General features: G+C 38.1%; 1 protein-coding gene across 4 annotated transcripts in view; it reads left to right on the top strand.

Moving 5' to 3' along the window:
- The window catches only part of Cntln (centlein), a 257,955-nt gene that overhangs the window by 82,668 nt on the left and 148,816 nt on the right, over positions 1 to 26,471 (top strand). For all 4 annotated transcript variants that reach the window (XM_041651057.1, XM_041651056.1, XM_041651059.1 and 1 more), the window contains exons 6-8: positions 3,411 to 3,544; positions 5,862 to 6,024; positions 14,658 to 14,852. In XM_041651057.1, the coding sequence (XP_041506991.1) occupies positions 3,411 to 3,544; positions 5,862 to 6,024; positions 14,658 to 14,852 (492 nt within the window). The remainder of the gene's footprint in view (positions 1 to 3,410; positions 3,545 to 5,861; positions 6,025 to 14,657; positions 14,853 to 26,471) is intronic.

Below are 26,471 nucleotides of genomic sequence, written 5' to 3'. Positions count from 1 at the left end.
TTGCGATTATTTACATATCTATATTTGTAGATAAATGTAGAGACAACTGGTATTTGAAAAAGACAATTGTTCTGCTTATAATAATGATTCTCTGCTTTCATTATGGCAGACATCTTTCTTTAGGTCATATTTTCTTTTATTCAATAAGGCTTTGTAAGTATGTTACACATCAGTCATAAGATTTATTTTTGCCAATTTGTTTTGCTGGTATCATAAATATTGAGTTATGTGGAAAAACAAACATGTTTGCATAATAAACTTTTATTCTGTTAAAAAGCTCTTATTAGTTCATAGTATTTATACACTGTATTTTTGTGTGTAATATCATACTAACAATCAATAAAAATGCACCATTTCACACATAATATGTATGTGTTTAATATCTTGTTTTGTACTCTCTTCTCTTTTTGAACTGTTTAAACCCTTAAACAACCTTAAATATAAACCAAGTTTATTTTTAATTTTTAGAAACACTTTTACTATTAATTGTAATGCTTACTGATTTTTGGATCAAATTATAAAGTGTTCTTTGTGTCATTATTTGCCTAGCAGCTAAACATTCAGTGAGTCTGTATAGCTCAATTCCTAGCATGTTTGCCTAGCATAAAAGCACTGGGTTCAGTTCCCAGGAGTCTACAGATCTCAGCATTTGGGAAGAGCTGTCAGGAGGTCAGAAGGAACTTCAAGGTTATCCTGTGCTACATACCCTGAGCACACAAACAGGAAAAAGTGATTCCCCATTATTGTTGGGTTGTTTTAGAATGCTTTTATTTAAGTGTATTTTATTTATTTGTTTGTTTGTTTATTTTTATTGACAGTAGATTTGACAGGGGGTGATGGGTAGAGAGATGACTCAGCCTTTAAGAGCCCTGGCTGTTCCTTCAAAGGACCTGTGTTTAAGTCCCAGCATCCACATGTAATTCCAGTTTCAGGAGACCTGATCCTTCTTCAGGCCTCAGTCCATACTGCATGCATATTGTATACTTAAATACATGCTGGCAGAACATTCATACACAAAATTAAAAACTAAAAATCTAAAAAAGGGGAAGAAAAGAGATTTTTTTCATATAATATATTCCAATTACAGTTTCCTCTCCTTCAAGCCCTTCCAGTTTTTTCCCACCTCCTTTTGCATCCAGATCCACTCCCTTTCTGTCTCTCATTAGAAATCAAACAAATCTCTAAGGGTTTATAATGTAATAGATAGTTAACCTGGCCAACAACTCAACTAGATGTAACCTATTCTTCCGATACTGGAAACTTCATTTGTGGACTAAAGATGTCCCAGATGGTGCTCTGTCTTCTCCATCATTTGGCAATTTCACTTAGATCCCCTTCCCATATGAATATATTTTAGGAAGCTTCTACCATATTAGGATTACATGCTGTCTCTCTCTAATGGCCCTTAATTTCAGCTATCTTTCCCTGAATTCCCTCCCTTGTTCCCCTCTTCCCTTGCCTCCCTTCTTGATATTCCAGTTTCAGTCCCGATCCTACGCTTGTCTTTCCATAACTATCTATTCTATTTCTCTTTCCTAGGGCAAACTATCTGTTTCATCTAGTCCCATATTCTATGCCTAACCTCTGTGGTTATATGGGTTGTAGCTGGCTTATCAACTACTTAACTAGTATGCACATTGTCTAGTAAAAACATTGCCTTTCTGTGTCTGGGTTACTTCATGATGTTTTTTTCTAATTCCATTTATTTACCTGTGAATTTCATGATTTCAGTTTTTTTAATGCCCAAATAATTCTATTGTGTAAATGTACCAAATTTTCTTTATCTATTCATCACAGATGTTGAGGGATGTCTAGGTTGTTTCCAGTTTCTGGCTATTATGAGTAGAGCATAAATGAACATGATTGAGAAAGTATCTCTGTGGTAGGATGAAGTATCTCTTCTAGAAGTATCTCTCTGTGTCCTTACATACTATGTATACAGCATCCCCACCCTTTTATTCTTTCTTGAACATTCGATTTTCTAAGGGTGATTAAGTAGGAACATTTGCTGTCACCTACTTCCACTCCGACGTTCATTTGTCATGTCACTTTTGCACAATTTTGATGTTCAATGCCTCTAGTTTGAAGTAGACCTTTATTCAATTCACGAAAGCTTTTATTGCCCTCTCATATACCTACCGTGAGTCAGGTTGAAAATTGAGCTTGGCACCTTTGTCCTGATGCTACCAATGAACTTGGAAACTTACCCCGGGCCTCTGGGCCAGAGTGCAAATCTCTTCATTCTTTTTTATCTGTTACAGACCTTTCACTGCATTTTGTCTTCAGCACCTGTCTGGCTTACCCCCAAAGAGAGCAAGCAGAGCACAGAGATAAACTTGTTCTGCTTAGGGCGTGTGTCAGGTCCTTGTCCTTTCTCCCACATGAAAGACCCAACTTCCTCTTTCTCCTCTTTTTCCGTTCTTGACTTTTTCTTTCCTTTTATCATCTTTGTATGTGTGCATATGTTATTCATTTTTGTGTAAATAAAGGGGAATTTCTAGTTCTTAACCTAAAGCCTGATGATCAATTATATAAATAATGAATAAATGGTGTTAATATGGGCAGACTCCATTTAGACATAATTGTTTCTTCATAATACTAATTAAAATTAATTTTCTGAACTTAAAATACATATAAATTTTAAAAATAGTTACAAAATGAAAACTTTAGAAAATTGTTGTGAAGAAAAGGTGAGTTTTAGAGAATGTTAGTTGAAAGTTTTAATACCATCAAGAGAACAAAGCATAATCTCACTCATAAATATTGGAAAATTATTTTGTTTTCTTTGCAGTGCTCGCTAATTTATGTTTGTACATTTAAAACAGGGACCAAATAAAACTATAACTGTCATTTATTCTTTATATTTAAGTGATTTTTAATTTAACAAATTTTATTGTATGAGTTATTTTAACTTCAATAGTAAACTTTGTGTACTTTTTACAGTTTGTTTTGCCTTGTTGATTTTTTTTTTCATGACAGGTTTTCTCTGTAACAGCCCTAGCTGTTATGGAACTGGATCTGTAAATCAGGCTGGCCTTGACATCACAGGCCTCCTGCCTCTCCCTACTGCCTGGATTAAAGGCATGTGCAACCGCCTAGCCTAAGTTCTTGATTTTTATACTATGAAATTTTTTAAGTTCCTGAAAAAAATTCTATGACTAATATAAGTTACTGCTTTTTGTGAATTTTTTCACCTAAACTTCTTCAAAATTGTCGTTTTCCTTGATCTGCTATTTTTTTTATTTTGAAATTATTTTAAAAGTTGATATTCAAATCTGTTAAAATTTAATTATTGTGGAAAACCTAAATATAGTTTTGGTAAGAACATTACTAACTTTTCCCTACATCATATAGAATAACTATGATATACTTTTGTCTATTATATTGTAACACAAGTGCTCTAATTTTAGGCTTTTGAAGACAATTTAATTGAAGCAAAGAAAGAAATTGAATTATCACGGAGTAAATATAATGCTCTGTCACTACAGTTGAACAACAAGCAGACTGAACTTCTCCAAAAAGACATGGATATTACACTGGTCAGGCAAGTCTATTTAGTTTTCAATATCATCAGAATATCATTAGTCTTGAGTATGACACCATTTATGTTTATTGTTAATACTTCCAAACAATAACAGGATGTCTTCCGTAGGTACGTATGTCTGTGCAGTGAAAATCTGGAATTCTGTAAACTAAAGTGGTACCAGTTACCAGCTAGGTGCTCCCCGTTAGTAAGATCATGACTCGGTTTCTAACCGGAATAGTGCACTTACTCTTTGTTTTCTGGACTTCTTAATATGCCCAGTAAACTTTGCTTAATATTAAGTACTTGGAATATTGTCTTTGTCAAAACGCCATGGTGGCTGCAGTATGAGGTGGCTTGTTCACATCTCTGTTGCTGACTAGGAACCAGAGAACACCAGACTGGATCTGGTACTGGGGTACAACCCACAAGCCTCCTGTCCCCATGGCTCCATGTCTGCCTGCTAGGCCCCATGTCTAGAGGGTTCTATAACCTCACAAAATAGCACCACCAGCCAGGAAATAACTGTTCAAAAATATGAGTTTGTGAGGGGTGCTTCACATTCAGAGTAAAACACAAACCACCTGTTTTAAATAAGCCCTGTTATTTTCCTTTCTTTGTTTTCGTATAAAGGTGGGTCAGGACAAATTCCTTCCTTCCCAGTTGTCCATAGGTATTTTTATTTTAAACTTTTCACTTAGTTAGAGAGAGAGATTGTGTGTGCGCACACACACCCCTAAGCCATTTCATGCTTGCTAGAGGAACGGTTGTAAAAGCAGTGTATGAGGGAGCACAAAAGTGCATTCTTCTTCACGTCAACTTTTACTCCTCATGTGTCTCATAGTAACGTGAGTGTCTCCCTTCTCTAGATTGTGTTTGTTACGACTGAAGATACATATATTTAAAACTTTAATGTAAATAATTTTTGTATATATCAATCTTGCTCTCTTATTAAAAGATGATATATTTGAATATTGGAGAAGAAATAAGTTTTTGCTTTCATTGTGTACTGTTATTGTTTAACTTCATCATGCCTCTTCTACAGATACAATATTTATTTATATAGGTCTCTTGGCCAGCAGGCTCTCACTAACCTCAATGGATATACTATTGTTTATTTCCTTTGTTAAAATTTCTGATCTAGCAATAGAAAACAGCATAGTCACAATGGACTTCTACTGTGTGTCTTTCTTTACTACATTTCCTAGAGGCACTGTGCAGCTCCTTTTCTCCTCTCCCTAATGTTTGGACTTTCTCCTCTCCCTACATGTTTCCACTTGTAGTCATAGGAAGGTAGATGATGTACATGGTTATTCATGTAGGTTGGGAATGACTGAAAACATTCTTGTCTTAAATGTCTAAACAACAGAGCTCATTTTCTCTGGACTAATTTTCATTAGTCTTCAACAACTGTTTACATACTTCTTTATTTAAAAATCTTTCCATATATATAAATGACAAGTTTGAAGCTATAGATAAGGAAAATTCCACTTAAAATTCAATCTTCAAAATATATAAAATAAAATGTATTTTGGTGATTTATGTTTCTATATAAGATAGGTGTTCTAACAAACTAAGTGGTGGAGCCTCAAACATAATGTCTCTGTAAATATTCTTTCTGTCAAAATAGAATATCCAAATAATTTATAGTTTTTAATATAGTTCGTGTCAAGCAAGATTTCTTACCACAGGAATCTGGAGGTCTCTCCCCTCGAGGTATTGTTCTCCTGGATCCTTAGTGTCATAGTCCCCTACTAGGTCATTTGTCCTCCCATTTTACCAGTGTTCACTTGGGTGTTTGCAAGGACTGGATTCCCTTGTTTTGTTTTCCTTCCTTTTGACTTTGGATAACCTCACCATCTTACACAGCATCTTCAGAGTCACATGATGTTCTGAAAAATTTATTAGCCTTTTTTGTGTTTTTTCCACTAAAAGTTCTTTATTATGTAAAATGAAAGCTTTACTTAGCCTATATTTAAAACTATCTGATAACTATGATTAGAACCATTGCTTATTAGTACTTGGAACTGAAATTTTAACTTAATTCAGTAAGAAGATGGTTCTGTGAAAATATATCCAGAATTTTTATTTCTATCGAGCTATAAAAGAAAATTGATAAGTATTTGTTTTTGAAAGCCATGGTAGTTCTGTCAATACTTTCTAGGTGTATGTGGGAAATATTAAATACTTTATGTATATTTCATTTATTAATAAGTTTGCCTGCAATAAAAATAATAGATGAAAAATAGGGAGCTGATGTATATATTAGATGAACACTTTTATTTACCGGAGGTGATCTTTATTCGTGCTACTCCCCATTATTGCTTGCCTTGCACAGGAAGGAGCTGCAGGAGCTGCAGAACCTGTACAAGCAGAACAGCGCACACACAGCCCAACAAGCCGAGCTGATCCAGCAGCTCCAGGTCCTCAATATGGATACACAGAAGGTACTGAAGAACCAGGAGGATGTTCACACGGCTGAAAGTGTATCCTACCAAAAAGTACGCTGCTTGTTTGCTGTAAAGATGTGAAGTTACATGCATGAACTTAGGAATACAGAGTTCAAGTTTTGAAAAGTTTTGTATTTGATTCTCTTTTTCATGTTTTAACTTGGTAATATTTAAATTTTTATGAGTTTGCTGTGTTAAATTAGAAAAGTTGAAAATACAGCTATAGAAACAACTTTAAAATTGGAATTTTTATTTCTTCTGTGAACATACTAGGTACAATAGTGCTTCTGTTATAAGAAATAATTGGATCAAGTGTGACCCTAATGTATGACCTAAGGTAGACTTCACGTAAAATCTGCATTGTTTTATTGGTAAGCGTGTATAGACACAAAGGGGAATGCTGATTAGGTCTTCAGGGTTATTCATTTTCAAGGATCTTTCTCTTTATTTCATAGTAGTCACTTAACTGGAGTTGTTTCAGGAGCGCATAGCAAGGCTTACTTGGCTCTGTAGTTATGCTAATTGACTCAGCATCACTAATTCTGCTATTAATTTAAAGTACCTGTATTAAGATCTTTATTTATTTTACAATGTACTTTACAATGTATTAAGTCGTTTGTATCAATAACATCATCAGAATATTGTTCCCTTTTAATAGTTGAGACTGGATAATGTGGAAGGAGGTTAAAGATGGCTTTACTTTTTTGTACCTCAAGGTTCTGGGATCAGCAGGTGATAACTGGAGTCTGTGGATGTCCTTTAGCCAGCGAATAGCCGATGCTGTGTGCAGCGGGGCTGGGTGATGATCACAAGTCTGTTTTGTGATTTAGAGCTGCATTTGAGAGACTCTGTCTGTTTGCTGAGATTCAGTATTGGTCCAGAGAGCTTTTTCATGGCCTAGCAGGTTGCTAATTACTCTAGAGGCCCTTGAATTTTTATCCCTAGTGATAGCAAATGTCCAGGTTTGGCAGTGTCCCCCAATACATTAGGGAGTATGCATCAGCAAACAGAAACAGTTGTGCACTGTGTCTGTGTGTGATACTAGGGAATCACTATTCTTCCTGCTCTGCATGGTGGGGGGAGGCTGGGGAATCACTATTCTTCCTGCTCTGCATGGTGGGGGGAGGCTGGGGAATCACTATTCTTCCTGCTCTGCATGGTGAGGGGAGGCTGGGGAATCACTGTTCTTCCTGCTGTGCATTGGAGGGGGAGAGCCAGGGGAATCACTATTCTTCCTGCTCTGCATGGTGGGGGGAGGCTGGGGAATCACTGTTCTTCCTGCTGTGCACTGGAAGAGGGAGAGCCAGGGGAATCACTATTCGACCTGCTGTGCACAGTGCGGTGAGGCCGAGGAATCTTTATTCTTCCTGCTTATTTCAGCACTTTCGGACCATCTCCTCAGCAAACTTAACCAGGGAGGGAGGAAACTGGGAGAATCTAGTGCTCTGCCAGACTGGGCCTCAGAGTTCCAAGATCTTTTTGGATACAACCCACATAAGGCAGGGATGTAGCTTTCAAAGGCTGAGCAATCTCTCACCACAGATTTAACAGCTGTGAACCTTCATAGTAATACACAGTAAAGGGGACATTTCTCTTGTCACAGAGGATGGGACCACTGCCACCACAATGTAAGTTCACTGCTTTTGTTAATTATAAACTTTTTCTTATAATATATTTTGATCATATTCTTATTTCCCCCAAGTTTTCCTAGATCCCTTCCACCTCCCTGCATAATCAAGTGTTCTATATTTTTCCTCTCTCCCGCAAAAATGAATTAAGAAAATAAAACAAACAACCTTCCCCCAAACAAACTAAAATAAAGAAATCATGAAATTCATATTGTGTTTGTTGCCTGCTCCCAAGCTTGCAGTAGAGAAAAGTGATTTTCACTTTCCTAGCAGGTATCAATTATAAGTAGCTTCTTGGTTAGTGGTGGAACTTTGTGTTCACTTCCCTTTCTTCATGCAGGGATTTTACTGACTTGAATTTGTGCAGGCCTTATACCTACATCACTGTCTCTAAGTTCATATGTGCATTGGCACTGTTGTGTCTGTAAGACACTGTTTCTTTAGAGTCAGCCACTGCCTCTGACTACTACAATCAATCCTTTCAAAACCTTAAGGCAGGGGTATGAAACAGACATTTTATAAAGAGTTGAGTGCTCCAAGATCTGTCATTGTCTACACATTGTTTATTTGTGTGTCTCTGTGTTTATTACCATTACTGTAAGAAGAAGCTTCTCTGATCAAGGTTGAATAATCTCAACTTCTTTATCATTTGTTTATAGGAGGGCTACTGTTTTTTGTTGTTGTTGTTGTTTCTTGAGTTTATCTTGTATCCTGCCACTTTACTGAAGGTATTTATCAGCTGTAGAAATTCGCCAGTAGCAAGCAGTGTCTTTGCGTCTTGGTCCAATCCTTGCAGTGGCTGTGTCTCAGGGGTTTTGGAGCAGCCTACCTGCAGGAAACTCACCCGCTGGCTGGCTATAGAGGTTAGGAGGTGGGGGAGGGGCCCTGGGTTTTGCCCCAGTATGGAGGTCACAGAGAGTGGGGTGTCCTGCTGGGTGGCTCATCACTAACCTCTTGATTCTCTCCTTGTAGTATCTTGCTGTGTTTCTGAGTTCTACTGAGGTTGTAGGGGATAGGAGAGTTTGGTGGTGGGGTGGGAGTTATAACTTGTAGAATCCAATAGCTGGAATGGGGGTAATGGAGCAGACCACCTGCCGGAAACTCTTCTGCTAGCTGACTAGAGAAGCAGAGGCAGGTTGGGGAGGAGCCCTGAATTTTGCCCCAATATGGAGGGCCTAGAGAGTGCATGGATCTGGTCACTCACGTTTGGTCCTCTCTGTGTAGTAGTAGGCTGTTGATAAGAACTGTGATGGCAGTTGTAATTTGTATTTCTCTGGGGGCTAAGATTGTTCAGCTCTTCAAAAGTGTTTCTCAGTCATTTGTTCTTTAACTTTTAAAATCTCTGTGTTTAGCTCTGTACCCCATTTTTTAAATTGTGTGTTCTTTTCTTGGTGTTCCAGTTTTGAGTTCATCTACTGCTCCTCCTCTATGCTACTGTCTCTTAGGGCTGTAACCACACTGAGTTACTGACTCTGTCATTGGTGACTGATCTGTGCTTTCAGATTTCCAGGGCAGTGTAGCCTTAAGCAATAGGCTTCTCTCACAATCCCACATAGCTGTAACACTAAGATAATGATTTCTTCTCCAGTGTTAGGTTGTCACTATGACCGTAAATATCAAGACTAGATTGGAGACCTTTGAAAAGTGTGACTGTCAGGGTCTGCGAGGCCTGTCACTGGAGCTGCCTGGCCTACCCTGTGGCTGTACTGTAGCTTTGTGTTCTTTATCTGTGTTCAACTCATCCAATGTCTTCCCTCTCTGCTTTCTTTACCCTCTTCCCATCATAGTGCCTCCTCATTCCATCTTACCCCAGCTGGGGCTGAGGTTACGGATTAAGCCGTCTTTCTGTTCTCCATGCCTTTTAGGTGTCCTGTAACTACCATTTTAGCTTTCAGTGCTCTTCGTCTCTCCCTGTCCTTGAAGTATATACTTTTTTTTTCCCACTCTGACTCTTCTCACTCATGTTGTAGCACAGAAAACCACTAAACTGCTGTCTGATTGCAGACAGTGAAGAGTATTGACCACGTATTTCTTTTTATGCCCGAGTCTTCTAAAAAATGTTTAATCCTATCTAGGTTTTTACACCATTAACAGAAATAAGGAAACAAGTTGTAACAAAAACAAACAAAAGCAAGTAAACTAATAAAAAAACTCTTCTAAAAAAAGCGGCAAGGAATTTTGATTGTTAATAGAGGAAACATTTACTAACTCAGAATTATAAAACTAATACAGATGAATGAAATTATTATATTAACTAATTTACTTACTCGGGACAAGTTTGAGCACTTAACCTGTGCACAGAATATAAGGTAAGGACCTTTCCAAAGAGTTGTAATATTTTAACTTCTTGCAAGTTCTTCTGGGAGATAAACAATTTATTGGCTTGAAGTGTCATCATCTAGAGATAGAGGTAGACTTAAACTGCATCTTTTAAATTTATAGGTAGGTTAGTACCTGGAATTAAATGTGACTAGAGGGCTCTCCTTTCATCCTGTGCTTTTTTAATTTATTTTTTTATTGAAAATAGATTCTTCTCTCATATAATATATCCTGACCAGAGTTTCCTCTCCCTCTGCTTCTTCCAGCCCTACCCTGACCTGTCCTCTCCCCAAGATCCACTCCCCTTCCCTTTCCTCTTCAGAAAAGAGCAGGCCTCCAAGAGATAACACCCAAACACAATAAAACAAGAAATAATAAGCAAAGGCAAAAAGCTGTTATATTGAGGCTGGATAAGGCAACCTTATAGAAGGAGTTCCAAGAACAGGCAAAAGAATCAGAGACACACCTACTCCCACTGTTAGGAGTCTCACAAATGCACCAAGTTAACAGCTATAAATAACATATATGCAGAGGACCAGGTACAGATCCATGCAGGGCCGGTGCTTGCCACTTAAATCTCTGTGAGCCATGTGAGTGAGACCTGCCTAGTTGATTCAGTGGGTCATGTTCTCCTGTTGTTTTCCATCATTGCCTCTGACACCTCTAATCTTTCTTACCCTTCTTTTGTGGGGATCCCTGCTCTCTAAGGTGAGGGACCCAATGGGGACCTCCAGTTTAGACTCTCTGCATAATGTCTGGTTGTGTGTCTCTGCACCGGCTCCTATCTACTACTAGAAGAAGTCTTTGTGAAGAGGACTTGACAAGGCACCACTCTAGATCTGTGAATATAGCTGCTGTTTTAGCAGTCTCAACCTGTGGTTCACAATCCCTTTGGGAGTTGAACAACACTTTCACAGGGGTAAAATATTAAATATCCTGCATATCGAATATTTATATTACTATTCATAACAGGAGCAAAATTACAGTATGGAGTAGCAATGAAAATATCTTATGGTTAGGGTCACCAAAAAAGAAACTTTATTAAAGGGTCACAGCACTAGGAAGGTTGAGAAACACTGTTCTGTAAATATCATTAGGAATCATTTCTTGATTTTTTTTCAGATGTGTTTGGTTCTACCCTATGTCTCTTGCCTATTCAGTATCTGACTAACTGGCAATCTAGGCAGTGGAGAGCATGGGCTTCTTCTCGTGGTGTGGGTCTCAAGTTAAACCAGACATAGGTTGGCCATTCTCACAAGTTCTAAGCTACCATTGCCCCAGCACATCTTGCAGACAGGACAGGTTGTAGGCTTAGGGTTTTGTGGCGGGGTTAGTGTCCACATTTCTCTTTAGGTAGCCTTCAGAGTACCTTTTAGTACCAAAGAGATTAGAAGGTAAGGGTGAAAATTCCATGCAGGAACCAACTCAACCTCTCTACTTTCAATGAGTGTGGATGTTGTTTTTGACAGTAGAGCCCTAGTGTCGGTTTTCAGAGAGCAGCTTCTGTCCTAGTATCAGCCTGGGTTGTGTATGTTTCTCCACAGGACCCGTCCACCACCAGCTCAACCAAATACAAAATAATCCTACTACTGGAAACCTTGCCTGGCTATAAAAAAAATGGTCAGTTCAAGCTCAATATCCTCCATTTTGATCATGTGATAGATGTGGTTGGAGTAGGTTTGGAGACCCTCAAGTGAGAAACTAGAGGAGAGTAGTTTCAAACAGCAGCAGCATCAGGCTCTTGAGAGCTTTGTCCTTTTTGTCTGCCTTGGTCTTCTGCTGCTGGGTCTCCACAAAGGGAATGAAGAACTATGCTCTGAAGTCCATCTGATCTTCTACAGAGAAGTGCTTGACTGCTAAGTAGTCCCCCAATCACTGGTCAGGCTCTTATAGAATTCAGCATACTCCTCTTGAGTGATGTCATCAGATTTTCTTGTCCAAATGGGCTGTCTTATTCAACTCTTTGTAATGAATTTCTCTTTAATCTTTTTCTTATCTTTGCCACTGTCATCTTCCTTGTCTGATCCCACATATTCAATCTTAGGCTTTTCCTTGTCATTCTTATCCTCTTCTTCCTTCACATTCTTCTCATTCTCTGCCTCTTCATCTCACTGATCTCTTTCTGTCATTGCTTCTCTAAATAGAATGTGATGGGATAGCCTATGAACTGTGGATGTTTCTATACCACTTCCTTGATCCTCCTTTCCTCTAACTTTTCTGTCTGGTCTTCTTTGAGAGGAAGGATCACTTTGGTACCCAGGTCAGTGGGCTCCCCATAGTCTGCACAAACTGAAGGTTCCTCCAGCGCAGACTCTGAGGCATATTGCTCATCATCATTGCGCTTTGTAATCATGACCACTTTCTTTGGCATTGCATAGACCAAAAAGAATCCAACAGCAAACACCTAATCATGGAGATGTTTGCACCAGCTTGGGAAGCCGCCATGAAATTTGGTACCAGACTTAGCAATGGTTGCCAATGCCTGTGTCCACCAAAGTCAGGGTACACTCCTGAGAGTTGGGGATGGTGTCAGTTTTCAGTTGTTTACCATTGTCTAACTTGGATGGGTCTGTCAAGATCTCATAGCAAATCTTGTTCAAGGCATCAGAAGCATTAAAGATCAACTTCCTAAGGAAAATTTCCTTGTTCAAATAGAAAATATTGATGATGAGGAATATTAACTGAGTGATTTCTATATGAAAGGCAAAGTTTCACCTCTTCCTCTCCATCTTTCTTCCTGGTGCATCCTCAGGAGTCTTAACAGGAAAGCCAAGTGGTAATACGGAGCAGGGTGGGCCTGGATCGTGTCTGACTCACTGCCAAGTCTAGGCTGCACTAGGTGCCTCAAGAGCCAGAGAAGTACTATTATTGCTCTTCTGTTTGATGAAGCAGGAATGTGAGGCCAAAAGAGACAGAACAGCTTAAAACAGAATTTTTTCCCCACCCTGGGTGAATAGACCCAGAACCTTGTGTATATAAAGGAAGAGCTAAAGAGGTGGCACCTGAGAGCAATGTGTATCACTTTCGCTCCTGAAAACTCCATCTGTCTCCCTTCAGCTTGGCTCTAGTCTCTAGTCAGCTTTGTTCCCAATCAGGAAAGCATCAGCAGGTGGGTGATTACTGTGTCTATAATGACCTCTCGATTGTCCCCGAATGCTGTCAATATTACTACTTTTCTTTTTAGAGCATCTGGTTAAATTAGCTGTGGAAATGACCTTAGCATATATCCCTGTATTGTATAAGGCAATGACAATAGAAAGCACAAATTTGTGTTTTGAAATTCTTTATAAATGCTATATGTAACACTTATTTTGTAAAAGTTGCTTAAATTTTGCTGTAAAGTTATATGAATTAGTTAAATATTCATAATAATAGTTATTATTTATAGATCCCAAATGTTTTGATTAATTATAGTTTAGAAGGTTTCAGAGGTCTTATTTTTATGATTTATGTATGTTTTAGGAAATTGTATGATTTAGGAAACGATTTAAGGAAGAGGATGCACATACCTTTCTTGAAATTTTGAAATTTTAAGCTTTATAAATCAAATTATATCGCATATACAGAAATATATAGCAATTTCCACTATATGGATGAATTAAAACTTTCATTCTTGTGAATTTTTGTGTATGCCATTATCTTTAATTGGACGAGCAAACTTAAAATCCCACTCTGTTAGGTATATAATGTGATTTTTTTCCACTTGGAGGTTTTTGCTTTTGTCATATTATAGTTTCTGTGGTAGCTGTTTTTCTTAAAAGAATCTTGGCTTTTGGATCACTTTCATAGTATTAGCAGAAGTTATACATTTGGATTCCACATGTAAATCTGCCACTACAGTTGGGTTACAGCACATTAAATAACAAGCCTAAGTTGGAAGTTTCCTTACTAAGCAAACACTTACTAAGCAAATTCTTGAGCTTTTATGGGACACTGTTGTTAACCAGGCATTCCTGGGTGAGATGCTAATTGTACAGCACATACTGACTCCTGGGACTCACTGACCAGGAACTGGCCTTGAACTCACACCGATCTACCTGCCTCTGCCTCCCAAGTGCTCTGGCTCAGTTTTAATAAACTATTACTTTAGCTTTAATGCATGTATCTTGACTTAAACAATTTGAACTTAACCATCTGTGCCATTAGAACACTACTGGATCTTTGCTGTCTCCCTGCTGTCTATGGAAGTGCTCCACTGTTCGGATAATTTTGTTGTGTGTACCTGCAACCTGATTACCTTGCTTTGACTTTTAGTTTTCCATCCACCTTTCTTCAGAAATATACAATAATTTATGCTAAATGAAAACATATCAGTTAAACTCAATGAACCCAGTGAAGTATGCAGTATGCTTCTGTGTCCTTTCCCAACAAATTACACGCTTTTTCACATTTCTGAGATCTTTAGAGTGATTTTTTAAAATCGATCCATTCTAATAGAATTGTTTTCTAATGTGAATCCCTGCAGGTGAGAATAACTGGCCTAGAATCATGCCCCTTCTTTTCTACTGAACACTCTTCTTGTCTCTTGCCCTGGCTGGTACTACATTTTCCCTTTTGAATGCCAGCTGTAATTTTGTATCGATACTTAACTCACTCACTTCCACATTGTTTCTGCTTGTTGGCTGTTAACATAACTCAAGGGCAAGTATATGCTCACATATAGTTCACACACACACATATATACAAATACATATAATTCCTTTGTTGATTCTATCATTTTGGATTTTTTTAAAACAGCTTTATAATGAATTACATATATGTTTTGAAACTACAAAATCAAATGAAGCCGTGCTGCGACAAAGTGTTGTTAATCTTCAGGACCAACTGTTTCAAAAAGAACAAGAAAATATAAAATTAAAAGAAAAACTTAAGGGATCACAAGGAGAACCCTGTTCATCAACTCCAGAAAGTGAGTCACATCACTCAGCAAAGGTGAGAGATTTTTTAAAATGTTACCCTTATAACACCAGAATACCATTTCCTATAGTTGAGTGAAAATTTAAATAAATTTGCATATTTAAATATAAATTAAACATTTTCATTTAATGAATGTTATATATGGTAAATATTAAAAAGGAAATGCATGTAAAAGTACAGAATATATCAAGTATAGATGGTGTGTGTGTGTGTGTGTGTGTGTGTGTGATGTGTTTATGTATGCCAGTTGTCCTCCTCTGTCACTCTCCACCTTACTTTTAGAGGGAGATTGTTAGTGAATGTTGTGTTCACTGTTCGGCTGGAGTGGACCAGCCCCTGTGATCTGCCCATCTCTGCCATCCCAGCCGTGGTTACAGGTATATGCCCTAGTATCTATTTTTGGTTTGGGTTCTAGGGACCTAAGTTAAGCTTCTGTGGCAAGCATTTTACTCCCTTCGACCATTAGTGCTAATGTCAACTTGACAGGTCTAGGCACACTTGGGAGGGAATACATAACCCCTGGGCATGCCTGTGGAGACTGCATAGATGAGGTTAATTAAAGTGGGAGGACCTAGAAAGCACCCCGATGGTACTGGAACTCGCTCTGTAGACCACGCTGGCATTGACCTCAGAGATCTGCCTACCTCTGCCTCCTGAGTGCTGGGATTAAAGGCATGAACTAGGGGTAAAGGGAAGGTAGGGGGAGTGGCAGAGGAGGAAGGGAGAACTGAAATTAGTATGTTTTAAAAAAGAAAGAAAAAGGAGAAAGTAAGCAAGCATGGATACTCATCATTTTCTGCTTCCATATGGTGATTGTACATGCAGTGTGGCCGATTGCTTCAGGCTTTTCTTTTACTGTGAGCTCAGATAACCCCTTTTTTTCCGAGTTGCTTTTGTCAGGGTATTTTACTACAGAAAGAGGAGCAGGAACTAAGACACTGAGTCATCATTCATCTCCACAGTTGACCCTCAGTATCTATAGGTTTGATAATCAATAACTGAAATGTTTTGAAATAAGTTTTATCTGTCCTGAACTTGTACCGATTATTTATTTGCTTATAAATATTTCCTAAGCAAAACAATATAACAATTCTTTATGGAGGGTTTGCATTGTATCAGGTTTAAAAAGTAATATAGTGATCATCTAAACATATAGAAAACCAAGAACAATGAATTTTGTTTCTTTTTGTTGTCTCCCTGACCAATAAATAGCTCACACAGCAGTATCCTGTGTCTGACACTGAGATTTTCATTTCATAATCTATGTCTTTTGGGGGCAGCATTACCACCTCATGGAGAATGCCTCTGTTCAAATTCCATTTTTAAAACTGGCATTTTTAAGTTAACTTACAAACTAGTGGACTTCTGTAAATCTTTTCATATATATGTAGTGTTGGTTAGTCCAATCCAACTCCTCTCTTATGCTCCTGGGATCATTGCCGCTTACATCTGTAACCCTCTGTATTCCCTCCATCCCCTGTTCTTTCATGTCACCTGTTTCCGACTATATGCTCTAATTAAATTTTATTTAGGTTGCAAGATCGTATGTTCCCATAAAGCTTTTCCACACATCTTTCATTTTGGTTGGCAGTTCCCTTGCCCTCATATTTCTGTATCCCAGTCTATTATTGAACGATTCTGCTCCCTGTATTCCCTCTCTACTTTCATTTTATTTATATTTTACAACCTTCCCTCTGTAATTGCATTTGCCCCTAGTGAACAGTTCCTAGTTTTCTACTTCCATATGAACTTCATATTAAACACACAAAACAAAAGATTCAAAGCTAGCTTCAACATTTGTGAGAAAATAGGTGATATCTGTCTTTGTAAGCTTGGGCGACTTTACTCAGTAAATCTTCCTAATCTACTCATTTACCTTCAAATATCATAATTTCACTTTCATATCTGAGATATCCCATGTATCACAATATCCATATTCATTGATCAGTTGATGAACATTAGGCTGATTCCATTTCCTATTTAGTATGAATAGAACATCAATGAAAACAGTCTCTTTATTAGGATGTATCTCCTTTGGGTATGTGCTCAGTAGGACCATACCTGGGTTACGTGATAATCCTATTTCTACTTTTGTGAGAAACCACGAGACTGCAATCTAAAATCTGAAGTGGCTACACTAGTTTACACTCCCAACAACAATATGTATGAGTTCCCTATACCCACCATTATGCCAGCATCTGCTATCCCTTGTTTTCCCTTCAGCATAATGAGAGAGAAACTGAAAATAGTGTCAGTTTAACCTGCACTTCTCAGTAATAGAAAGGGTGTTGGACATTTTAAAGTGTTTAGTAGTCCTTTGTATTCTTTCTTTCCTTTTTAATATTGTAGACACTAATTCCCTGTTGTATTTATAACTGCAAAGAATTTTCTCCCATTCTAAGGGCTGCCTCTGTGTGTGTGTGTGTGTGTGTGTGTGTGTGTGTGTGTCCTGCAATTCCATCTGTCCCTTTTTGGCACTGTCTCTCCATTCCGACCCCAACTTGATCTCTCCTGTTCCTGTCCCCATCTGCCTTCAGTCCACCTACAAAATCTGTTTTAGTCCATTCTTTTCCCTAGAATCCTCCTCTTTACTTTACTTAACCTCTCTTGATCTGTGGACTGTAGCTTGATTATCATTTACTTAGCAGGTAATATCTACTTATAAATGAATACAAAAAGTTAATTCTTTAAAGGTTGGGTAGAATTCTTCCTTGAATTCTTCTAGTTCTGGGATTTTTCTACTTGGGAACCTTTTATTTACTGCTTTTGTCTTGTCCCTGGTTATGTATCTGCTTACCTCATTTCATCATGGTTTAATTTGTATGTTGTCTTGGGAGGCAGAGGCAGGCGGATCTCTGTGAGTTTGAGACCAGCCTGGTCTACAGAGCTAGTTCCAGGACAGGCTCCAAAGCCACAGAGAAACCCTGTCTCGAAAAACCAAAATAATAATAATAATAATAATAATAATAATAATAATAATAATAATAATTTGTATGTTGTATGCATCTAGAAATTAATCCATTGCTTTTAGATTTTCTAATTGGCATAGTGATTTTATGATCTGTTAATGATTTTCATAATTTCCTTGATACCTGTTTCATTCAGTATCTCACTTCACAATTCCGACTATAGTGATGTGTATCTTTTCTCTTTCTTTTGGCTAATTTAGCTAGGGATGTTGTAAAAGGAGCAGCGGGCTTATTTCCCACTGCCCTGTTAGTTTACACCCGAAATAATTACACAGAAACTGTATTCATTTAAACACTGCCTGGCCCATTATTTCTAACCTCTTTTTTTTTTAAATTTTTTCTATTAAAAATTTCCGCCTCCTCCCTGCCTCCCTTTCCCCCCTCCCCCACCCCTCCCCCACTCCCCTCCCCCTCCCTCTCCAGACCAAAGAGCAGTCAGGGTTCCCTGCCCTGTGGGCAGTCCAAGGCCCTCCCCCCTCCATCCAGGTCTAGGAAGGTGAGCATCCAAACAGGCTAGACTCCCACAAAGCCAGTACATGCAGTAGGATCAAAACCCAGTGCTATTGTCCATGGCTTCTCAGCAGCCCTTATTGTCCACCATATTCAGAGAGTCCGGTTTTATCCCATGCTTTTTCAGTCACAGTCCAGCTGGCCTTGGTGAGCTCCCAATAGATCAGCCTCACTGTCAGAGTGGGTGGTTGCCTCCCTCACGGTCCTGACTTCATTGCTCATGTTCTCCCTCCTTCTTTTCCCCATTTGGACCTTGGGAGCTCAGTCCATTGCTCCAATGTGGGTCTCTATCTCCATCCATCAAAAGATGAAGGTTCTATGGTGATATGCAAGATATTCATTAGTATAGCTATAGGATTGGGCCATTTTAGGCACTCTCTCCTCAGCTGCCCAAGGACCTAGTTGGGGACATCTCTCTGGACCCCTAGGAACCCCTCTAGAGTCAAGGCTCTTGCCAACCCTAAAATGGCTCCCCTAATTAAGATATATACTTCCCTGCTACCATATCCATCCTTCCATTATCCCAACCATCCCATTCCCGCAAGCTCTCCCACAAACCTATGAACACCTGATTTTTGATAAAGGAGCTAAAAGTATACAATGGAAGAAAGAGAGCATCTTCAACAAATGGTGCTGACAGAACTGGTTGTCAACTTGTAGAAGAATGAAAATAGATCCATATCTATCACCATGCACAAAACTCAAGTCCAAATGGATTAAAGACCTCAATATCAGGCTGAACATACTGAACTTTATAGAAGAGAAAGTGGGAAGTACTCTACAACATATGGGCACAGGAGACCACTTCCTACATATAACCCCAGCTGCACAGACATTAAAGACAACATTGAATAAATGGGACCTCCTGAAACTGAGAAGCTTCTGTAAAGCAAAGGACACTGTCACTAAGACAAAAAGGCAACCCACTGACTGGGAGAAGATCTTCACCAACCCCGCAACAGACAAAGGTCTGATCTCCAAAATATATAAAGAACTCAAGAAACTAGACTTTAAAATGCTAATTAACTCAATTAAAAAAATGGGGCACTGAACTGAACAGAGAATTCTCAACAGAAGAAGTTCAAATGGCCAAAAGACACTTAAGGTCATGCTCAGCCTCCTTAGCAATCAGGGAAATGCAAATCAAAACAACTTTGAGATACCATCTTACACCTGTCAGAATGGCTAAAATCAAAAACACCAATGATAGCCTTTGCTGGAGAGGTTGTGGAGAAAGGGGTACACTCATCCATTGCTGGTGGGAATGCAAACTTGTGCAACCACTATGGAAAGCAGTGTGGTGGTTTCTCAGGAAATTCGGGATCAACCTACCACTGGACCCAGCAATACGTCTCTTGGGAATATACCCAAGAGATTCTGTATCATACTACAAAAGTATTTGTTCAACTATGTTGATAGCAGCATTATTTGTAATAGCCAGAACCTGGAAACAACCTAGATGACCTTCCATGGAAGAATGGATGAAGAAAGTCTGGAATATATACATATTAGAGTACTACTCAGCGGTAAAAAAAAATTACTTTTTGAATTTTGCATGCAAATGGATGGAAATAGAAAACACTATCCTGAGTGAGGTAACCCAGACCCAAAAAGATGAACATGGGATGTACTCACTCATAATTGGTTTTTAGCCATAAATATAGGATATTGAGCTTATAATTCGCGATCCTAGAGAAGCTAAATAAAAATGTGAACCCAAAGTTCTAACCTCTTATTGGCTAACTCTCACATATTAGTTTAACCCATCCATTAATGTGTATTACCACTTGACTGTGGCTTACCGGCATGAGTCTAACCAGCATCCATCTAAGAGAGGAGAGCCATGGCGTCTGCCTGACTCTGCTTTCTTTCTCCCAGCATTTTGTTTGGTCTACTCCACCTATCTAATTCTGCCTTATCAAAAAGCCAAGGCAGATTCTTTATTTGACCAATGAAGGAAATACATAGAAAGAAGACCCTCCTACACCATTTCTCCTTTAAACAAAAAGGAAGGCTTTAACTTTAACATAGTAAAATTACATATAACAAAACAGTTATCAAGCAAGAATTACAGTTACACTATTTATATCTATTTTATCTTTTATCATAACAAAGGAAAACTATAATTTTAACTATCTATTCTACAACTCTATCAAAGACTCCAGAAGTATATAATATTACCTAAGTAAACAAGAAGTAAGCAACTTCCAAAACTCTAGAAATGACAGAGACATCTAGCTGCCTGGACAGTCACCCAAAGTTCCTCTCTACTGTTGGGGCATCCATCTTCAGCCTATAGGCCCATAGTATCCAACAGACATTTCCATGAAGCAGGAAATTTCAAAAACAGTTCAGTCACTTTCTTCTGTATCCTGCAGAGTGTCTTCCAAACTCTTTCATGAATCAGGAACACTGAAGGATCATTTCACCTTTAGGCAAGTTCAGCAGTCCTCTCTCTGCATGATCTTTGTGTTCAGTTAAGCAGTCCAGGCAAGAGCAGTTTTTCTTCAAATGAACCAACCCCATACGAAGCCTCTTTGTTGCCCGTCTTCCTCTTGAAGTAGATTGGTGCTGCCAGGAGCAGATGTGTCTCATTGTCATGAAAAGTCCCAAGTTATTAAAATATCTTAAATGCCATGTTCTGTAATCTTTGAAAGATATAAAGAATGCCTATCTGAAATATATCTATGCACATCTAGAAAATCTAACATGACTACAAAGTTGACTATTATAGATGATCATCCATTAACAACCTATATTTCCTACATTTTTAAATGAACTACACAATAACAATACCTTAATCAAGATTAGAAATACATATACATATAAGAAAATTGACCTTAAAATCCATACCAATGTAAATTATTCATATCTATATCCTATTCCCCTTTAAATGTAAAAGAACATTTATAAACAATATTTGGGAATATGGGGTCAGTTTTTTCTCTCCAAACTGCTTTGTGCTGAATGGGGGCACTGTTAATCAGGTCTTTATTATGCATCTTGTTTGCTAGGTTCCTCTCAGTCAGCAGTTGAGTGAAGTAATTTTTTGAGGGTGTTCACAGCAACCTTTCAGGAGGGTGTGGTCTATCATACTATATTGGGATAGAAGCAATCCACAGGGTCTCATCCTCTGTGAAAACAAAAGAAGAACCTCTTTTCCAAAGCATCATATCCTTAGATCCAAATTCTGAAGTCAAGATAGATTTATAATACACATGTTGGATTAGCTTAGCAGGACACACAATGAAATGTCTCTCTGTATTTAGCTCATTGACAGTCAAAAAATTCAAAGAAAATACAATATACAGAATCCAGGCTTTCTGTGAATTTTCCATTTTTATGTGGCTTAATTTTCATTTCTTTTAATCTATAACTATCTGTACTCTGTCTCTTTAAAAACTTTACCCTATTTTTAAAGGCATTAACTTTATTCTCTATCTTCTTTTTCTTCTCTTTCCCAAGCCTATGTATGTCTAACACCATGACCCATTTAGAGGTTTTTAATTCTGAATCTGTCCTATTGCATTGTCTTAATTCTTTACAGTCCAGGAACATTTTTTGCTTTGCGCTTTTAAATTGCTAAGCGCTTAAGAATCTAAGCTGTGACATTCCTAGGTCAAAAACAGGTACTGTGGGCTTGCACAGCCCAGTCCAACATGGTAGAGCTGCTTGTGCCTCTGAGTCAGTTGTGCCTCTGAGCCGTGGAGTGGCAGGCTGTTCTGGATGTTGGTTCCACCTCTCTCCAATTTCAAAATGGTGGACGTACCATTTCTGTTAGCTCTGGGCCCACCAGGTAGGAGCCCCACTCAGCCCTTTAACTCTGATACTGAGCATGCAACACAGGAACTCTTTTTTTTTTTTTTGAGTTACAGCCAAACCTGCCATGCAGAGCATTGCACAGCCTGGAAATATCTCTCTATATGGTGGCAGAAATCACCATGCTCTCCCGTCTGCCTAAGCCTGATTCTACCATCTGCCCAGGCAGGAAGAGCTGAGCCACGGGCATGGTCTCAGCTACTTCCTTCCTGATTTCAAGTGGACACACAAACACCCAGGCCCACAAATGCACCATAGCCAGAGTTTGCACCAGAGGCAGGGCCCAGGAAGCCTCGTTTTTAGAATGGTGTGGCTTTTTTTCCTGTTGCTTTTGCTGAATCAGGAAATCTCTCAACAGCATGCCCTAGTAAACAGCAGAAAGCTGTGTTTAACTCTATATTTGTGTCTAGAATTCCTTTTTAAGTCTTCTTAGCTTTTATGTGGAGTTAATGACCACATTGGAGCACCACTCTGTTGTAAAAGGAGCAGCAGGCCGCTTTCCCACCGCCCGGTTAGTTTACACCCGAAATAATTACACGGAAACTGTGTTCATTTAAACACTGTCTGGCCCATTAATTCTAACCTCTTATTGGCTAACTCTCACATATTAGTTTAACCCGTCTCCATTAATGTGTATCGCCACTTGACTGTGGCTTACCGGCATGAGTCTAACCAGCATCCATTTCAGAAAAGAGAGCCATGGCGTCTGCCTGACTCTGCTTTCTTTCTCCCAGCATTTTGTTTGGTCTACTCCACCTATCTAAATTCTGCCCTATCAAAAAGCCAAGGCAGTTTCTTTATTTTACCAATGAAAGCAACACATAGACAGAAGAACCTCCTATACCAAAGGGTTCTTCAAACTTGTTTAAATTTCCAAAGAAACAACTTTTTGTCTCATTTATTCTTTACATTGTTATTTTCATTTGTATTTTGTTGATTTCTGCCCTGATTTAGATGATTTCAGCTTGTTTACTACTTTTGGGCTTTGCTTGTTCTTGTTTTTCCAAGTCTGGAAGGTTTAAGTTTTTAAGTTGAAATCTCTCCAGTGTTTGAATGCAGGCACTTGGTATTTCTACTGGTTAGTTTGTTTTGTTTTTAATCAGGTTGGTACAAGCTACGGTTATTTGGGAAGAGAAAGCCTCAACTGAGAAAATGCCTGTCAGATTATCCTGTAGGCAAGTGTGTAGGGAATGTTCTTTCTAATGATACATGTAGAAGGGCCCAGCCCACTTGGCATCTAGGCAGGTGATCCTCAGTTGTATAAGAAAGCAGGCTGGGAAAGCTGTAGGGAGCAAGCCAGGAAACAGTGTTCTTTCATGCTCTGCTTCAATTTCTTACTCCAGGTTCCTGCCTTGAGTTTCTGCCCTGACTTCCTTTCATAATGGACTGTAAATTGTAAGGTGAAGTGAGTCCTCTGTTTCCCAGACTGGTGAGATCATTTTATAAGTCCTTTCTTCCCCAAGTTGCTTTGGTCATTCATTATACTTATCCCATCAGTAGAAGCAAACTGGTAACAGTGCTCTTAACTCTGTTCTTATATTGCTTTCATTGTGTTCTATAGATTTCCCTGTTGTCTTGTTTCCAGTCAAGCCTAGGATTTTTGTTATTTCCCTTTTGTATTTTTCAGTGATCCATTCATTATTAAATACTATATTGTTTAGTCTACATGAGTTTGTGTTTCTATTGTATACTTATTCAATTGTTGTCCTAAATAATACATGATATTATTTTGATTTTGCAGCATTTGTTGAGACTTGCTATATGTCATAATAATTTGGACAATTTTGGAGAAATTTCCATGGAGTACTGAGAAGAATGTGTTTTGCTTAGCTTTTGGCTGTAGCGTTCTGTACATGTCTTTTAGGTTCAGTTGGTTTATTTTTATCATGTAACTCCACTGTTTTCTGTTTAGTTTTTGTCTCGATGACATATCAATACCCGAGGTGGGTGTAGAATCACATATTATAATCTGTGTTGGGGTTAATTTGTGCTTTTCATTTAGTAGCATTTGTTGTATGAACCTGGATACACCTATGTTTTTATTATCTGTATAGAATTGTAGTATCATATTGGTGGATTTTTTGTATAATGGATACAAAATGTCCTTCTTTGTCTCTTTTAATTAGTTTTGGTGAGGTCTGTTTGTCAGATACCCTGCTCATTTCTTGGTTATATTTGCTAAGATTATCCTTTTCCTATTCTTTTACCCTGAGGTATCTGTCATTGATGCTGAGGTATGTTTCTTGAAGGCAGCAAAATTATGGATCTTGTTTCCTAATCCCATTTACTTGTCTGTGTCTCTTTCTATGGGGGTATTGAGGACATTCTTATTACTAGTTATTACTGACATATGTGTTTTAATTCCTGTTTTTTGATGATTATTGTGGTATCTTCTTAGACCTCTTTTGATAAGCTTTCCTGGCTCTATATTTTTATTCCTTCCCAGGGGTTTCAGTATTCTCTGCACAGCTGTTCTAGTCTTTTTATATCACGGGAAGTTTTTATTTCTTTTCAACTTTAATAGATTTGTGGGGTATAACAGTTATGGTTGTAATTGTGGTCTTTTAGCACTTTTAATTTTTTTCTAAACCCTTGTGGTTTAAAACATTTTCTTTTTATAGCATTGCTATGATGGACCTGCCCTTTTAAGTGACTTGACCTCTCTTGAATATGCAATTCCATTTCTTTATTCTGTGTTTTAACTATTATATGTTACTTGGAGTTCTATTTGGCTTTGATTGTTTGACTTCTATCTGAATTGGCCTGTCCTTATGTAGGCTTGGAACTTTTTCTTCGCTGATTTTATTGGTAATGTTCTTTATGTTTTCAATGGTATTTTCTTGCAGGTATTCTTCTATTCCTAGTTTCCTCTTGAAATTCTACCACTGTCTTCAATAACAGTAACTATCCAGGATTCAACAAATTCCTGCCTCCTTCTCTATTTGATGCTGGTTGTGGCTGTCCACACCATATTGGAAGTCTACTCTGCCAGACCCCTGGTTTAGTTGTAGCCCCATTGTTACAACACTTCCCTGTCTCTGAGTCTTGTCCTGGGTCAGCTCTGACCTCCTTTGTGGGTCCATAGCTTCCACTCCCTTGTTAAATTGTATTTAACAGTTTCTCTTTGGGAAAATATTCTATTCATAAATGTTTTCATAGTATTGTTTGTAGATAGTCAGTACTTCCTTCTCTTCTGTATTTATTTCTAGCAAAAAAATTATATATTTTTTCCTGAAACCTTTTTTATTTAATATTTTTGTGTGTGTATTAGCAGATGTTAAACTTTACTGTTTTCCTTGTCTCAACACTTCTATTTTATTCTGAATGCCTTTTGTAGTGGCTGCTATTCCAAATTCAGTGAGTGCCTTTCAAATGAACATGTGGAGAAAATACACACCCTGATTACGAACCCAGCTACACTTTCCCATCTTGATCAAGTATTCCTCATCACTGTTCTCAGAATCTAGCATAGGAACAAGAAGGTCAAATTTGGAAGGGAATATCTAGTTGTGATTCAGAATCTTTGTCTCTAGAGTGAAAAATTTTGTTGTCTTTCTGAATTTATTTTATATAGTTTTCAAATGAAGGCAAGCACAATATCTGTCAGTCACTCAGCTTTGTGGGGTTTGTGCGTTTGTTTGCTTTAGCCACAACCAGAGGCTTGGAGTTACCAGTGACTGTTTGGGAGTTACCAGTGACTATCTAAGAGTTACCAGTGACTATCTGGCACCAAATAAAATGTTTAAATTTCTCAACTGACAGGGAAAAGGTCAGGTTGTCGGACCTTTACTGGGACTGAGAATGCTGCCAGCATTGCTGTAGGGAACTGGAACATGCCATACCATAGTCAAAGACTGTTTTACTTTTGTTTGCTTTGATGATTCTAATTTTATTAGTATTTTTATCATTTTTTCTCACTTTGACAAGACTATTAATGTTTTCCTTTCCTTGGTATGATATTACTACTAGATCAAAGAATATTTACTATATTAGGACAAGATATCATGTCTAATCTATTTTAATGTCATCTTTGACACCCCCTTATTTGACAATTGCTTTTTAATTTCTTCATGTAAATTTTCTTTAAAAAGTTGATTTCATTTATTCTGAATCACTCTTTTGTATGTGTTTTTAGTAGTTATTTATTTTAATGATTTTCTCTAGTAATTAATATATAACAATTGGCACTGTTTTCCTGCACGCTTTTGTTGTGCATCCTTACTTGAGTTTACTCTTTGGCCCAAGCCCATCTCCCAGCTGCCCTCAGTTCTCTTTCTAGTCTTTTCTGGTCCCTCCTAGTATTTTTATTTCAACTCAGTTGTTCATGGAGATGTGG

Source organism: Microtus oregoni, unplaced genomic scaffold (genome assembly GCF_018167655.1).
Source record: "Microtus oregoni isolate MIOR12 unplaced genomic scaffold, Mior012 000005F_ref0000423, whole genome shotgun sequence".
Taxonomy (NCBI): domain Eukaryota; kingdom Metazoa; phylum Chordata; class Mammalia; order Rodentia; family Cricetidae; genus Microtus; species Microtus oregoni.
This window is presented reverse-complemented; position numbering and strand designations above follow the sequence as displayed.